General features: G+C 42.5%; 1 protein-coding gene and 1 long non-coding RNA gene across 3 annotated transcripts in view; one reads left to right on the top strand and one right to left on the bottom strand.

Annotated features, from left to right (window-relative positions):
• MFSD12 (major facilitator superfamily domain containing 12) overlaps window positions 1-17874 on the top strand; it is a 121494-nt gene that overhangs the window by 87575 nt on the left and 16045 nt on the right. The window contains exons 8-10 of one of the 2 annotated variants that reach the window (XM_040417862.1): window positions 3621-3715; window positions 6224-6354; window positions 15492-15516. In XM_040417862.1, the coding sequence (XP_040273796.1) occupies window positions 3621-3715; window positions 6224-6354; window positions 15492-15516 (251 nt within the window). The remainder of the gene's footprint in view (window positions 1-3620; window positions 3716-6223; window positions 6355-15491; window positions 15517-17874) is intronic. The other variant, XM_040417861.1, reaches the window with a different exon arrangement.
• On the bottom strand, window positions 7877-17237 carry LOC120989635. Its single transcript, XR_005776286.1, has 3 exons — window positions 16487-17237; window positions 15264-15270; window positions 7877-7896 (listed from the first exon to the last, which is right to left on the bottom strand). It is a non-coding gene; the product is annotated as an uncharacterized LOC120989635 (long non-coding RNA).

The raw sequence follows: 17874 nt of genomic DNA, 5'->3' as shown, positions 1-17874 counted from the left end.
CCCAACTTCTACTGAATAAGGAGATACCAGATGTGTGACACTTTTTTGCAGCCTAGGTGGGCAAAGGGGCCCATATTCCAAAGAGCACCTTTCGGATTTCACTCGTCATTTTTTACAGAATTTGATTTCAAACTCCTTACCACACATTTGGGCCCCTAGAATGCCAGGGCAGTATAACTACCCCACAAGTGACCCCATTTTGGAAAGAAGACACCCCAAGGTATTTCGTGAGGGGCATGGCGAGTTCCTAGAATTTTTTATTTTTTGTCACAAGTTAGTGGAAAATGATGATTTTTTTTATTTATTTTTTTTTTCATACAAAGTCTCATATTCCACTAACTTGTGACAAAAAATAAAAACTTCCATGAACTCGCCATGCCCATCAGTGAATACCTTGGGGTCTCTTCTTTCCAAAATGGGGTCACTTGTGGGGTAGTTATACTGCCCTGGCATTCTAGGGGCCCAAATGTGTGGTAAGGAGTTTGAAATCAAATTCTGTAAAAAATGACGAGTGAAATCCGAAAGGTGCTCTTTGGAATATGGGCCCCTTTGCCCACCTAGGCTGCAAAAAAGTGTCACACATCTGGTATCTCCGTACTCAGTAGAAGTTGGGGAATGTGTTTTGGGGTGTCATTTTACATATACCCATGCTGGGTGAGAGAAATATCTTGGCAAAAGACAACTTTTCCCATTTTTTTATACAAAGTTGGCATTTGACCAAGATATTTATCTCACCCAGCATGGGTATATGTAAAAAGACACCCCAAAACACATTCCCCAACTTCTACTGAATAAGGAGATACCAGATGTGTGACACTTTTTTGCAGCCTAGGTGGGCAAAGGGGCCCATATTCCAAAGAGCACCTTTCGGATTTCACTCGTCATTTTTTACAGAATTTGATTTCAAACTCCTTACCACACATTTGGGCCCCTAGAATGCCAGGGCAGTATAACTACCCCACAAGTGACCCCATTTTGGAAAGAAGAGACCCCAAGGTATTCGCTGATGGGCATAGTGAGTTCATAGAACTTTTTATTTTTTGTCACAAGTTAGTGGAATATGAGACTTTGTAATAAAAAAAAAAATAAAAAAAAAAATCATCATTTTCCGCTAACTTGTGACAAAAAATAAAAAGTTCTATGAACTCACTATGCCCATCAGTGAATACCTTAGGGTGTGTACTTTCCGAAATGGGGTCATTTGTGGGGTGTTTGTACTGTCTGGCCATTGTAGAACCTCAGGAAACATGACAGGTGCTCAGAAAGTCAGAGCTGCTTCAAAAAGCGGAAATTCACATTTTTGTACCATAGTTTGTAAACGCTATAACTTTTACCCAAACCATTTTTTTTTTACCCAAACATTTTTTTTTTATCAAAGACATGTAGGACAATAAATTTAGAGCAAAATTTATATATGGATCTTGTTTTTTTTGCAAAATTTTACAACTGAAAGTGAAAAATGTCATTTTTTTGCAAAAAAAATCGTTAAATTTCGATTAATAACAAAAAAAGTAAAAATGTCAGCAGCAATGAAATACCACCAAATGAAAGCTCTATTAGTGAGAAGAAAAGGAGGCAAAATTCATTTGGGTGGTAAGTTGCATGACCGAGCAATAAATGGTGAAAGTAGTGTAGGTCAGAAGTGTAAAAAGTGGCCTGGTCTTTCAGGGTGTTTAAGCACTGGGGGCTGAGGTGGTTAAAGGGATTCTGTCATCAGAATTTAGGCCTATAACCTAAACATATGGCGATGTCCCTAGTAATACACTGAATCCGAAAGTGACTTTATCAAATGCGCCTGTGGCTCTATAATCATAAAAAACAGGTTTATATCACCTGTCACTGACTTCAAAATGTGTCCAAGGGGTCGTCTCATGATGCAGGGGGCCCGGCTGCAGCCATCTCGTTTAGGTGCCCAGCGCCGCCTTGTGAAGTAAAAACGCCGCCCTCCCTTTCATTAGATCCGCCTACCTCAGTTCATCGCCGCCTCTCTAACGTCCGCTCGCTTCAGCCAGATCCTGCAGGTTCGAGCGAAGTGCGCCGGCCGGCGCATGTGCACTTCGCTAAACAAGGCCGCTGCCAGTAGTCCGCACTGCGCATCAGGTTATACCAAGTGCGCACGCGCGAGATCTGGCTGAAGCGAGTGGATGTTAGAGAGGCAGCGATGAACTAAGGTAGGCGGATCTAATGAAAGGGAGGGCGGCGATTTCACTTCACATGGCGGCGCTGGGCACCTAAACGAGATGGCTGCAGCCGGGCACCCTGCACCATGAGACGTCCCCTTGGACACATTTTGAAGTGGGTGACAGGTGATATAAACCTGTTTTTTATGATTATAGAGCCACAGGCGCATTTGATAAAGTCACTTTAGGATTCTGTGTATTAGTAGACATCGCCATATGTTTAGGTTATAGGCCTAAATTCTGATGACAGAATCCCTTTAAGGCCAGATTCAGTAGGATTTTCCGATTTCCATTCGCCATTGCTTAGAGTTTTTTTTTTTTCGACCCATAATTTTTGTCCAGATAAAATGCAGTTTGCAGATTTATATGAAGTCAAATTCAGACAAATGAATCCTAAATATTCTAATTAATATGTATACCTCAGAGAACATATACAGTGTAGTGTGTAAACTGCTAAATAGTTAGATACAGTATATTAGTCTGCACACACTGCAGGGGACATAGAGACTGGCACAGCAATCACCTGGCTCCCCCTGGTGTTTATGGCCAGCCTCACTGTAAAGTTAAGGGTATATGCACACGGTGTGTGTTATGGAAAATCTGCAATGTAATACAGTACCAGCTAAGTGGATGACAATTTCCACACAGAAATTGTCAGGTGGAGCGGATTTTGAAGTCTGCAGGATATCAATTGTTTGTGCGCCTTTTTAGTGCAGATTTTACCCTTTGTAACGCCTAGGGTGAGATCTGGGGCAAATCCATGACAAAATCTTCAGGTAACACATGTGAGTTTTGGTGCGGAGTTGCGGTGAAAAACGCCGCAAAATCTGTGCGAATATCTGCATACACTACACTGCCAAGTGCATGTACCCTAAAGGGACATTAAAAATGCACCCAAAAATTTCCCAGCAATTTGTTCATTTTTCTGTTTAGTGTTCCTTTTAAGTAATTAAGTGGCACAGAACTTTGGGGTCATTTATTAAGACCGGCTTCTAAAACTGAATATCCCCTATAGCTGACGGTGGATCCGCCGAAGTTATGAAGAGACGCCGGCCTCTACATAACTTCGGTGTTTCCAAAACCAGTCTAAATGTAATCCAGCTTCCGAGCTGTCTTACATTAAGACCATCTTCTATGCCTGAAACACAAAATGATGAATGAGACGAGCCTCATCTTCCCCGCCCATACCACGCCCACTCTTTTAGAGCTGGTGTGAGCGGGGAAAAGTCGCAGATTGTGGTGCAATCTGCACCAGAAATACGCCTAATATAGACGTATTTCTGGATAATAAATTACTCCCTTTGTATCTATTAACATACAAAAAAGCTTGATCATGGATATAAATTTATTTAGGATGTATTTGCAGTTTATGATTGCACAATTTAAAAAAAATAAAAATGAAATCTATCAATATGAGTAATGTTATTTCTGACTTTACAGCACAGCGGAGCTTTTGTATATGGAGCGATGAGCTTCACTGACAAAATTGCCAATGGACTGGCTGTAGTGCTTATTCAGTCTTTGCATCCATGCCAGTAAGTATTGCCAGTGTTTTTCTCTGAACAGATGGGTTGGCTTAAAGGGACACTTTCATCAGAAAGGTGTAAATATGTCTATATATAATATATATTCATTCCTCCTGTAGCAGTAATTTCAGGAAGATGAGCCTGCTGCACAGGGAAGGGTTTGTCTGCACACTACTAGGATAGCATAGTGGATGTGTGATGCTTTACTTGAGTCACCACCCCTCACTGACAAAGCGTGTTAAAGTGGAGGCCAATTTTCTGAAATCATTGCAGATATATTGTAATCTGTCACACAAAAACTTACTGTCACTTGCTGTGGAAAGCCCTCAGGTCACCATCTGTGGGCTGCATAAACATCAGTACTGTAGTCATTTTAGACCCTGATGCAGAATGGTTGGACTATCAGAAGAGGGTTTTGCTACTGTTGCCTTTCTAATGTTTCACATTTTTACAGGTCCTTGTAGCTAGAGATCATACGCTACGCCCTGCTATTATATCTCAGAGATAAATTCAAAGAGTTCTATGCAGATTGTCCACACCTAAATCCACATGTGATACTTGTGGATTTACTCCATCTCTCACCCTTTGCCTTGCAAAGGGTAAAATCTGCACAAACAATTGACATGCTAGAGATTTCAAAATCTGCAGGTCAATTTCCAAGAGGATAATTTCTACACCGTGTAGATGAAAATCTGAAAATATAATCTATTTAGTTAGTTCTTTATTAAGCTGCAGATTTTCCACATGGAACATCCACACATAATACCCACGGTGTGCATGTGGCATTATTCTCATCAGAATGATCATTCTCCCTCTTTTTGTACACTCTAGATTAGGCATCCTCAAACTGCGGCCCTCCAGCTGTTGCAAAACTACAACTCCCAGCATGCCCGAACAGCCTACAGGTATCAGCCTACAGCAGGGCATTGTGGGAGTTGTAGTTTTACAACAGCTGGAGGGCCGCAGGTTGAGGATGCCTGCTCTAGATCATACACATTTTATAGTGCCACAGTCTCAAACAGCAGGTGGCGCTACACAGATACATTTTATTGAATAACTCAGTGGCTATACAAAATTTTTAACTACATGCAATTACAAAAGTATTCAGATCCAGGTGCTGGTTTAAGAACTGTAGAATATTTGTTGTGGGACAACCCCTTTTAATGTGGTCCTGTTATAAATTACAGTCCTCATGGGACTGATCTTCTTAGTGAGGTGGTCGAGCAAAACATGCCCACTCCTAATGTCTGTTACTGGGACTTTTAAATGAATAAAAAATGGCAGCATCATTCATGGATCTTGTTATGTGAAACCTGTTTCTATGACACAAAGTGGTTTCCAACAATCTCTAAAATTAATACGAACAGACTCACAATTGAGTGTCTTACTTACTAATACTGTATGTTCTGGTGATACACTGAGCGTTTATGTCCATGACCACTGACCTGTTTTGTTCTTCTTCTTTTCCTAGGTGCTGGCCCCTGACCTCTTTAATTCTCATGTCTTATTTTGTAGCTGTATTTTATGTACAAATGTATCCACGCTGAAGGTGACCAAGATGGTGGAATTGACACGGTTCACCCACATCACCACTGTCTGTGCTGCCCCTGGATGGACCTCTTCTTGTGACCTGTTTAGCACAAGCCCAGAAGAGGATCCATCCAGAGGTGGCACAGACAACGGTGACATGGGTGAATCACGTTACTGCAGCCATCCTGTGCCCTGTGGACTCAGTAGACAAGTACTGATGCTTATTCAGCGCACGGATTGGGACCTAAGCGTCATCTACAGAGTGGTGACAGTCATTTTGTGATAAAGTTGTATGTCACACAAGATATAGATTACTTCATATCTGCAATGATTCTTACCAATTTGCCATCCCCTTTATTTTATGCCCACAGTCCAGACAGCAGAAGAGTTGGCGCTATCTATTTCTAGCTGCACGTGTACCTGGAGCAGCACAGCTCATATTAGGCATTATTAAACCATTGGCAGCCCTAAAGCCCACCCATTAGTGCCGGTGACGTCGCCGGGCTCACTGCTGGACGGAATCCTCCGTCTAGCAGTCCTTATGGAGACCCCGGTACTTCACTGGATCTCCAGAAAAAGCCCATGCATGTGCGATTCAGCGAGGCTGGAGGGGTGAAAATGGGGATATGTCTGGGTTCAGCTCTGAACCTGGACAACCCCTTTAACTGGTCCTATTTTCAGTGTTCAGTGAGACAAGTTGTTACTCGTATCCAGATGCGAGTAAATTCCAGCTGACCACTTATTTCTAGCCTTTTTTTTTGGAGGGGGATAAGACAAAGACAGCTTAATCCATCCTTTCTCACTAGTGATTATACCGTGAATAGATATTGGATCTACAGTATTTATTAAATGTTTCATTAATGTCAAGTGAAGCACCCCAGGAGCAAACACGCCTCAAGGCAACCTTGTGCTGCTTGATATTTCATAGAGGAGACTAGACGAGAGCTAGGAACTGTATAACAACTTGTTGCTTTTTCCTCCCCTCAGCTCTCTTAACTGTTGTCCGGCTTGTGCTCCATTTTATCACTGGGTGATGGTGATCATAACTGGAGCTGTTGCTCTAGTGGCTGCTTTCTCACTGAGCTCCATAATGATCTGGCCTATAAATGTGCGGTTTTGTAAGTACATATTTAATTTCTTTTGTATATTTATTTGTAGAAATATGTTTACCCAGCATTTTGTAACATTCTTATGTAAGCTTAAAGGGACTATGTCACCAGCAAGCTCCATATGCAACAGTTTGCATAGACACATAGTTGTGGTCCATCTGATTAAAGTGCTGCTTTTCTTTAGTTGATCTGATGATCCGTTCCCAAGTAATGACACTTTTTCCTAATGTGCAAATAGGGAGTGACTATTGCTCTTGTTGCAGCCAAGCTCCACTCCTTTCTGTGGTCAGCCCCTCCCAAAGCCTGGCCCTGTCAATCAAAGTAGCGAGGGAATGGCTGGCTACAGAAAGGAGCAGAGTTTGGGTGAAAAAAAGGAATGGTAACCCCCTCACTGCACCAAATGTCTAATTTGGATATCATCAAAAGATATCATTACTTTGGAACGAAGCCTTAGATCAACAAAATAAAAAACACTTTACGTAGCTATATTGGAAGCAGGGAAAGCGGCTGCAATCGGGCCCAAACTCAGAAGGGGCCCACCCAGGAGGAGGACTAAAAGATTTTATTCTCGGGGCCCCCTCAACATTATCATACAATGACATTATATACGTGTAGGAAACTGACAGAGTGTCTGCCAGGTCTGGTCTGAGAGAGCGATCTTGACTAGCCGGAGGTGAAGAGGTTGCGAAAAAGTTGCTTGGGGGGAAGGGGTCTGTTCAAAAATTGGATGGGGCACAGTCATTTCTAGTTATGCCACTGTATGTGTCTATGCAAACAATTGGCTAGGGAGGTTGCTGGTGACAGATTCCCTTTAAATGATTATATCACAAGAGGTCAATTGGTCCAGGGTCCCTTAATATAGCAATGTGATTGCAGTCTGAAGTGTTGGTACACCAACATTATCAAGGCTGATGTTGCAACTGGTCACATAAAAGCGACACCTGCAGTGCCCCACATTGGTAACAGTGTTTACTGTACCATTGTACTCTATGGTTGGGCACAGTGCTCATTGCACAAGTGTTGCTCTCTTAGGGTACTTTCACACTAGCGTTTTTCTTTTCCGGCGCTGAGTTCCGTTCTAGGGGCTCAAATCCGGAAAAGAACTGATCAGTTTTATACTAATGCATTCTGAATGGAGAGTAATCCGTTCAGGATGCATCAGGATGTCTTCAGTTCAGTCTTTTTGACTGATCAGGCTTTTCAGAAAACCGTAGCATGTTGTATTTTTACCTCCGGACAAAAATCCGGAACACTTTGACTGAACGCCGGATCCGGCCTTTTTCCCATTGACTTGCATTAACTCCGGATCCTGCGCCGTGTGTTCAGTCAAACCGGACCCGGCTTTTGCATGTTAAACCCGAAAAATGTTTTAAAAAAAAGTTAAAGTCCATAAATGGCGCATCCGTTTTTTCCAATGCACTTTTTCATTGTGATCAAAATCCTGATCAGGATTCAAATGTAATCCGTTTTCACACGTTTTTCCGGATCCGGCGGGCAGTTCCGGTGTCGGAATTGAACGCCGGATTTAAACAACGCTAGTGTGAAAGTAGCCTTAGGGTGGGTTCACATCATGTTTTATGCATCCATTTGACATATATGTTTTTTTTTGTATACGTTAAACGGATGGGAAAAACATGATGTGAACCCAGCCTCAGTAGTTGCCTTTTTTGGAACCTGAGCCATTCACTAAACTCAGTCTGCCGATTGTGAACCAGTAATCTATAGCCAATATGTGTGCTAGCTTGAAAGTGCAGCTCTATTTGTGCCCAGCGGTGTTGTACATCTCTGTAATGGTTTTATGCTGTGCTTAAAGGGAATGTGTCACCTACAGTATAATATTTTTTTTCTCCCAGTTAAAACCAGATAGTAATGAATTTCATTTTTGGTCATCTGTTCTTATTTTATGATTGTAGATTTTTTTCTATTCTGTTTCCTTTTGGGGCTGCCATTTTGCCTGAGCATTTAGGGACATACTTTACAGCAGCCACTGTGGACCATGGAAACAGTGGGCAGGAAGGGAACTCATTGACCATTGATTTTTAGGAACTCATTGATTTTTAGGCATGCTCTGTGACCTGTGCAGAGGTCAGGAGGGAGTAGATGAGATGTGATATCAGCTATTGTGAATGGTGGATCCTGTGTTATTTATATATAGGTGATCTCTGTCATTGTATTCCTGCCTGTGATATTTAGATGACTGCTGAAAAGAGATCTATATAGACCAAGAAGTAGCTTATTAGACTTGGCAGCCATAGTAAAAACTACAGGATTTTTTTTTTAACATGGAAAATTAGAAAAAACTTTTAAAAATTCTTTAAAAATATATTTAACATAAAAACTTGATTTAAACAATAGGTCATTTTCTGATGACACATTCCCTTAAGTCAAGCAAAAACAGAAATTGTTTCTAAAATGTGCTCTTTTATTTTTGTGCGTGACTCCCCCCCCGCTTTCAGTTCTTTGTACATCGATTTGTTTTTTTTGTTTATATAGCAGGTAGGCCACATGTAGTTTGACACTATCTGCACTGATTGGGCAGAGTGTTTAGGACCATTTATAAAGGAAACGGTAACATCCAGGTATCAGTTTATCATATATTTTTAGGAGGAATAATCTAGGCATTCCACAATGCATGGTCAGGGATGTGTTGTCCTTTAAATATCATGGTCCTTGTTTAGTCTATGTTGTAGAATAAAAATAAAAAAAAACTCAAATTTTTAGGTATGAGACCGGCTTGGCCAGACAGTTTGACCTCTATCACCCACTTGGATCTATAGATAAAGCTATTATTCTGCTCTACAGTGAGATACAGATGTCATGGCTGCCAGATAAATTGGTAACTCGGTTCCCATTCTCAGCATTTTAATATGGAGTTTCCTGAAAATGTTTATTTTTAATTTAAGCAGTGTTTTTGGACTGCTTTTATAGTTTGTGATGCTAGATTATCTTTAGAGGCTTTTATTTCTAAATGAATAAACCAGATAATGCTTCTAAATGCTGTTATTCAGGCCGATAAACTTGGCTGCAAAGTTCTCTCACTATGCGGGACAGGGAAAATAGTGACAACTGCTCCGAGTATAAAAATGATGTGCAAATTTGTGTTTCTAGGCAATGAAAATAAAATGCTTTGTATTGTGTGTGCAAATTAGGACTCTCTGCAGGAGTCTGGTCCAAACTTCTTCTAGTTAAATAGTTTCCCTCATGGCCCTGACAACTACCTATAGTCCCCAGTGCTATATGTGCTTTATAGATGCTATATACAACAGAAACACACAATACTGTATGAAGTTAGATCTGCAAGATCTCTCGTTATGGCACCGAATACCAATGAGGATTATGGGTAGGTGTCAGGGCCATGAGGGTAGCTGTTTAACTAGAAGGGCTACCAAATTGTTACCGGACAGAAAAAATCGCAAAGAATTGCGGACCCACAAGGAGCCTTAACTATCACCAAAGAAATTGCACAAAAATCTTCGCATAGTAAATATAAATAAACTTTATTGACAATGTAAAATACACTGCTCAAAAAAATTAAAGGAACACTTAAACAACACAATGTAACTCAAAGTCAATCATACTTCTGTGAAATCAAACTGTCCACTTAGGAAGCAACACTGAGTGACAATCAATTTCACATGCTGTTGTGCAAATGGGATAGACAACAGGTGGAAATTATAGGCAATTAGCAAGACACCCCCAATAAAGGAGTGGTTCTGCAGGTGGTGACCACAGACCACTTCTCAGTTCCTATGCTTCCTGGCTGATGTTTTGGTCACTTTTGAATGCTGGCGGTGCTTTCTCTCTAGTGGTAGCATGAGACGGAGTCTACAACCCACACAAGTGGCTCAGGTAGTGCAGCTTATCCAGGATGGCACATCAATGCAAGCTATGGCAAGAAGGTTTGCTGTGTCTGTCAGCGTAGTGTCCAGAGCATGGAGGCGCTACCAGGAGACAGGCCAGTACATCAGGAGACGTAGAGGAGGCCGTAGGAGGGCAACAACCCAGCAGCAGGACCGCTACCTCCGCCTTTGTGCAAGGAGGAACAGGAGGAGCACTGCCAGAGCACTGCAAAATGACCTCCAGCAGGCCACAAATGTGCATGTGTCTGCTCAAACGGTCAGAAATAGACTCCATGAGGGTGATATGAGGGCCCTACGTCCACAGGTGGGGGTTGTGCTTACAGCCCAACACCGTGCAGGACGTTTGGCATTTGCCAGAGGACACCAAGATTGGCAAATTCGCCACTGGCGCACTGTGCTCTTCACAGATGAAAGCAGGTTCACACTGAGCACATGTGACAGAAGTGACAGAGTCTGGAGACGCCATGGAGAACGTTCTGTTGCCTGCAACATCCTCCAGCATGACCGGTTTGGCATTGGGTCAGTAATGGTGTGGGGTGGCATTTCTTTGGAGGGCCGCACAGCCCTCCATGTGCTCGCCAGAGGTAGCCTGACTGCCATTAGGTACCGAGATGAGATCCTCAGACCCCTTGTGAGACCATATGCTGGTGCGGTTGGCCCTGGGTTCCTCCTAATGCAAGACAATGCTAGACCTCATGTGGCTGGAGTGTGTTAGCAGTTCCTGCAAGACGAAGGCATTTATGCTATGGACTGGCCCGCCCGTTCCCCAGACCTGAATCCAATTGAGCACATCTGGGACATCATGTCTCGCTCTATCCACCAACGTCATGTTGCACCCCAGACTGTCCAGGAGTTGGCAGATGCTTTAGTCCAGGTCTGGGAGGAGATCCCTCAGGAGACCGTCCACCACCTCATCAGTAGCATGCACAGGCGTTGTAGGGAGGTCATTCAGGCACGTGGAGGCCACACACACTACTGAGCCTCATTTTGACTTGTTTTAAGGACATTACATCAAAGTTGGATCAGCCTGTAGTGTTTTTCCACTTTAATTTTGAGTGTGACTCCAAATCCAGACCTCCATGGGTTAAAAAATGTGATTTCCGTTTTTTTTTTTTTATGTGATTTTGTTGTCAGCACACTCAACTATGTAAAGAACAAAGTATTTCAGAAGAATATTTAATTAATTCAGATCTAGGATGTGTTATTTTTGTGTTCCCTTTATTTTTTTGAGCAGCGTATATACATGAAGGTAAAAAAAAGGCAGCACAAAGGTGGAACACAAGGGAGAGGAATAGGACCCAAGGAGGGGCTGGGAGGTCAGCACACCAGGAATCAGGGAAAAATATATTATAATAATCAGATGCTAGTCACCAAGACACCTCAAGACAATAAGCCCCAAGCAATGGCAAATGGAGACAAATGTGAGGATAAACAGACTTGGTGATTAAAAGAAAAGGATAAGCATACCCTGAGTGGTGTGTCGATCTCTCAGCCACCTCCTGACCCAATGCCGTTTCACCAGTAGTCTGGCTTCTTCTGGGGATGAAGCCAGACTACTGGTGAAACAGCGTTGGGTCAGGAGGTGGCTGAGAGATCGACACACCACTCAGGGTATGCTTATCCTTTTCTTTTAATCACCAAGTCTGTTTATCCTCACATTTGTCTCCATTTGCCATTGCTTGGGGCTTATTGTCTTGAGGTATCTTGGTGACTAGCATCTGATTATTATAATATATTTTTCCCTGACTCCTGGTGTGCTGACCTCCCAGCCCCTCCTTGGGTCCTATTCCTCTCCCTTGTGTTCCACCTTTGTGCTGCCTTTTTTTTTTATCTTTGTGTATGTATTTTACATTGTCAATAAAGTTTATTTAGATTTACTATGCGAAGATGTTTGTGCAATTTCTTTGGTGACTGTTTAACTAGAAGTTTGGACCAGACTCCAGCAGAGAGTCCTAATATGTATGACATGAGCTGTTTAATCAGAAGGTCTGATCTGTTTACTGCAGAGTCCGGTGATTTACACAACATGTATGTACATTTATTTATGTAGAGCTAACAATTTTTTTCTATAAAAACACGACTTTATCCAGGTGATAGATTCTCTTTAAAAATACATTGCAAATAGATACGCTGACTAGTTACTTAGGTAATAAACTGGACTCTGATGCACAAAATACTAGTGTTGGAGAGGAGTGCAAGCTATGGAAGAAATTGCAACATCTGTAATACATATTGCAAGGTTCTGTGGTGTATTCAATGCATTCGGAAAGTCTTCAGACCCTTTCATTTTTTTTTTAACATTCTGTTATGTTGCAGCCTTGTGCTAAAATTAAAAAAATAATTCGGTTGTTCCCCTTCATTCTGGACTCAATAATTAAACTAACATCTTGCATTGACAAGTATTCAGACCCTTTATTCAGTACTTGGGCTGCAATTACAGACTCGAGTATTCTTGTATGATGCCACAAGGTTTGTACATCTGGATTTGGGGATTTTCTGCCATTCTTCTCTGCAGATCCTCTCAAGATCTGTCAGGTTGGATGGGGACCATTGATGGACAGCTGTTTTAAGGTCTCTCCAGAGATGTTCAATTGTGTTCAAGTCAGGGCTCTGGCTTAGCCACTCGGGGTCATTCACAGAGTTGTCCCTAAGCCATTCCTGTATTGTCTTGGCTGTGTGATTAGGGTCATTGTCTTGTTGGAAGGTGAAACTTTGGCCCATTTTCGAGGTCCAGAGCATTCTGAATGAGGTTTTCATTAAGAACATCTCTGTACTTTGCTCCATTCAGCTTTTGCTGAAACCTAACCAGTCTTCCTGTCCCAGCCGCTGAAAAACAACCCTTACCTCATGATGCTGCCACCACCATGCTTTACTGTAGGGATGGTATTTGGCAGGTGATGAGCAGTGCCTGGTTTTCTCAAGACATGATGCTTAAAGTGAGGCCAGAAAGTTCTTCAATATTGGTTTCATCAGACCAGAGAATCTTGGGGGAGGTTTATCAAACTCTATGGGCAACTAAGACAGTTCAACTTTACACCAGTTTGATAAATCTTCCCCCTTGTTTCTTGCAGTTTGAGAGTCCTTTAGGTGCTGCCATAAAGCCCAGATTAGTGGAGTGCTGCAGTGATGGTTGACCTTCTGGAAGTTTCTCCCATCTGCACATAGGATCTTTGAAGCTCAACCAGAGTGATCATTGGGTTCTTGGTAGCCTCTCTTACCATGGCCCTTCTCCCCCAATAACTTCGTTTAGTGGGATGGCCAGCTCTAGGAGAAGCCCTAGTAGTTCAAAACGTCTTCCATTTAAGAATTATGGAGGCCACATTGAAATCTGACATAACTGATCCTTGTTTTTCCCTACATCTGCATATGGGTAGTGTACAATTTTCTATGAAAGCTATGAATATTTCTTAGCACCAGTAAAAGGTCTTAAATAAATATATGTACTATGTTTCAAGTCTGAACTTGCTGTTTTTGTTGTACTGTCTGATGTTATGCTATGCAAAGGCTTTTCCATTATTACAGCGCTTCATAGGATATCTTGCTTTTTAAGCACAGATGGTGTTCTTTGTTGCAGGTGGCACGTTTGTAAATCTGCAACACTACACGTTTGTTGCAGAGCTGTCTGTGGCTGCTTTTATGATGCAGTGGTATTTCAGCTACAATATTGCAATTACTTTGTATGTAGTATGCATTTTATTGAATCTAAAGTAAGAAATAAGTATTCAAATATTGGGAGGTAGTGGGCACGCTTATAAAAATCAGGGTAGATGTTTGGATGTAAAAAAAAAAAATGTTATGCCATGGCTTCAGCGATGGCGAAGAATGTTGCCCTTTGCAATTCTTGTATATTGTAGTGCGACACACGTTGTTAATAAGGAGGGCATTTAAATGAGGTTTGCATGTTTATAGGATATGGCATGTACATATGAATGTGCACTTCATAGGTCATTAGCGGAGATCATGGACCATTATATAGCATTTTACAGCAATCACAGAGTGCAGTTTTAAAAGGGTTCAGCTTCAAGGAGTCTTTCTGCCCAACTCTGGACCTGTGGATGGAAGAACCCTGCTTGCCCTGGCTGGGTTCCGTCTCCTTTGGTCTTCTGCCGCCACTAACATGCTCCAGTCTCCACAAGTAAACATCTTGTTTGATGCGGGTCACATGGCCACCTCAGCCAATAACTTGTTGCAGTGGTTATATGTCTCCCTTGTGTCATGTCACTGGATCATGTGATGCATGGTGTCACGGGGCGCCAAAGGCGCACTCTGTCTCCCATCAGCCGCAGACCTGCTGCTTAGCTTCGGGAGCGAGGATCTGTGTTTGCCCTCGTTCCCAGGGAGCCTCCCAGGGCGGCTTTGCTAGCTGGCAGGCTCCCTGCTCCTAGGTCTGCCTTGAGCGCCGAGCTGATCACTCGGTGCTCGACTTGTCTGTCTGTCGGTCATGTGACGCTGGCCACGTCACATGACCCTCAGACCCCACTATAAATACAGGCAGTTTGTTGACTACTCTTTGCGGACTCCTCTGGTACTTCTCTACTCTCCTGGTATTTGACCCCGGCTTCTCCTGACCATTCTTTGCTTAACCCTTTGTACGGCGTAGCTTTCTTGCTTCTGACCCGGTCCGTTCACGTTCCGTATTTTGTCTTGTCTGTCTTCCCTGCACATATCCTAAGTAAGGGACTGTCGTCCAGTTGTCCCCTGTCATCAGGACTCGTGAGGCAAGTAGGCAGGGGTGAGGGTGGAGCGCAGTGGTCACTATCCTTCCCCCTGTGTGTGTGTGGACATGACCGTTACACATGGGGTACACATCAAGGCTGCAGCCAGTCATTTGCTGCAGCGGCCATGGGACCCACATTAAACAGGATGTTGACTCGTTGGAGACCGGAGTGAGGCTGTGGCAGCGGACCAAAGGAGAGAGAACCCAGCGGGGTAACCAGGTAAGTATGCTTCCTTCCACAGGTCCAGCCACATGTAGGGCCCCACCAAAAATATGAACAATTCCTTTAATCTTTGTAAAATCTGGGCCTAAATGAAATGCAGTGCTACATTTTCTTTTACCAAAATGCTTTCTGAAAGCTGACTTAACATATTTGAGAATTTGGGAACAATTAAAGCTTTCATATAGCTAAACCTATTGCCAAAAAGATGGCAGATGCAGATAAAACTTGATGGAAAAATCATCCAAAGCTGACCCTTTTTATAAATGTGCCCATTATGTTGCTTACCTGGTTTTTGAATATGCTCTATGTACACAATATTTCTTATTATGTCCCTTTGTATTTTTAGGCTATGAGAAAGGAAAGCCCATGCGGTACTGATCTGCTACGACTTCCAAAGTGTTTAGCTTTAAGCTGTTAGTGAATAATGGACCACTGAGGTCTTTATATGTCCTGCCTATGACAACCAATCAAATTTCAGCTTTCATTTCGTAACCAGGAAAAAAAATGACAAACATAATCTGATTAGGCATTTTGGCCTCTTTTCCAGACCAGATCAATTTTCATGTTTTCCCTATTTACCTCCCTGCCTTCCAATGGCTGAAACTTTCTTCTTTTCCTTTCACATAGTAATTTGAGGGCTTATTAGTTGCACTTTCTAATGGTACCATTTAATATTCCATACAATTCTAAATGGAGTGGAATTTGAAAAAAAAAACAACACAATTTCCGGGTTTTGTATATACAGCATTCATTGGGTGGTAAAAATGACATGTTACTTTTATTTAGTGGGTCAGTATGATAATAGAGAAAAAAAAATGTTTTCTTTTAATCCTTTTTTTTTTACTTTGAAAAAAATTATTTCCATTGCCATATTCTGACCCCCAAAACTTTTTAGATTTCGGTCTGAGTCATATGATTTTGGGGTATGTATAACTTTTTGATCACTTTTTTGTCACATTTTTTTTGGAAGGCGAAGCAGCCAGAAAATGGTGATTCGGGCATTTTGTCTATTGACTATTGACTTTTCAATATTCAGCATACGTGATGAATTAGATCATAGATCATTACAATTAGTAAGTGACCTCTTTTTGGTGTCCGTCTGATGAAACTGAGCCAAACGGATCCGTCCTGGCACACAATGTAAGTCAATGGGGACAGATCAGTTTTCTATGACACAATCTGGCACAACAGAAAACTGATATGTCCTCCATTGACTTTTAGTGAATTTCAGTCTTGGCTATGTTAAAGATAATACAAACGGATCCGTTCTGAACGGATGCATGCGGTTGTATTATCTGAACGGAAGCGTTTGTGGAGATCCATGATGGATCCGCACCAAACGCGAGGCCTAGAGCTTTTTTTTCCTTACATTTTTTTATTAAAGTTTCTTCCTGTTAAAAAAAAAAATTAAGTCGTCAGACATCTGAGGAGTCGTGCTTGGCATTCTGCATTACATGGATTACATGCATTACGACTAACTGATTGATGCGTGCATGTTGGGAAACTGGGTGGATTTGGGGGCCCTATGCGGTCTGTGTATACCCCTGGCCCAACATCCTGTGCAGCCGATTGCCAATCATCAGAGAACACCAGAATTGGTAGGTCTCCCGTTGCTGTCCCGTTCTCTCTTCACAGATGGGAGCAGGTTCACACTGAGCTCGTGTCAGATATCAAAGAGTCTGGTGACGCCTTGGTGAATCTTATTGCCTGCAACATCATCCAACATGAGTGGTTTGGCGGTGGGTCAGTGATGGTCTGGGGAGGCATATCCTTGGTGGATTAGACAAACCTCCATATGATAGTCAATGGTACCCTGGCTGCTGTAACTAGTATTATGAAGTCCTCAGAGTCATTATCAGATCTTATGCTGGTGCAGTGGGCCCTGGATTCCTTCTGGGGTTGAATAATGCTCGTGTGGCCAGAGTATGTAGGCAGTTCCTGGATGACAAAGCCATTGATACCATTGACTGGCACTCATGTTCCCTAGACCTGAATCCACCTGAGAACCTCTGGGACATTCTGTATCAGTGCAGTAGTGCCACAGACTGCCTAGGTGCTCAGTGATGCCCTGATCCAGGTCAGAGAGGCTATCCCCAGGCATGGGCGTCTGCAGAAATTTTTCCAGGGGGGGCATAATTTTATTGACATCCATGCTCTGCTTGTTTCTGAGAATGTAATGAAGGGGAGGGGCATATTCATTATCACAAAGTATAATAACGCATGAGCTGTGCAGTGGCAGATCCAGAGCCTGGTCTCGGGAGGGGCACTTCCAGATTATTTTCTGTCCGCCACCACAAAACAATGGTGCTTATAGAACAGACTACACAGTGTAGCGATATACTGCATATTGTGTGGCACAGTGTAGGCTATATGTGTATAACATAAACATATTTCACATGAAAACTTACAATTACTTGGCTTGGCCCTTGGGGATCTCGGACACCACTTCAACACTTGGCTGGGGGGGCTCGGTGGAGCTGATGTGTTTTATCCTAATGAGAAAGATTTCATCATAAAGATTTGGAGAAGGGGCAGAGGAATAGCAGAGCAGGGAGAGGATGGTGCTGCTACTAGGGGGTCATACCATGTGGGAGTAATAAAGCCCACCATAAAGCCCCCCAGTAGGAATACTTCTCCTTATAATGTGACAGTGCAAAAAATACCCCCTTGTAATGCCCCCAGTTGAGCTAATGTCCCCATAGTGCCCCCATAATGTGCCAGTATAAAAT

Source organism: Bufo bufo, chromosome 2 (assembly GCF_905171765.1).
Source record: "Bufo bufo chromosome 2, aBufBuf1.1, whole genome shotgun sequence".
Lineage (NCBI taxonomy): Eukaryota > Metazoa > Chordata > Amphibia > Anura > Bufonidae > Bufo > Bufo bufo.
Note: the sequence above shows the minus strand (reverse complement) of the source record. Positions and strands in the feature narration are given on the sequence as shown.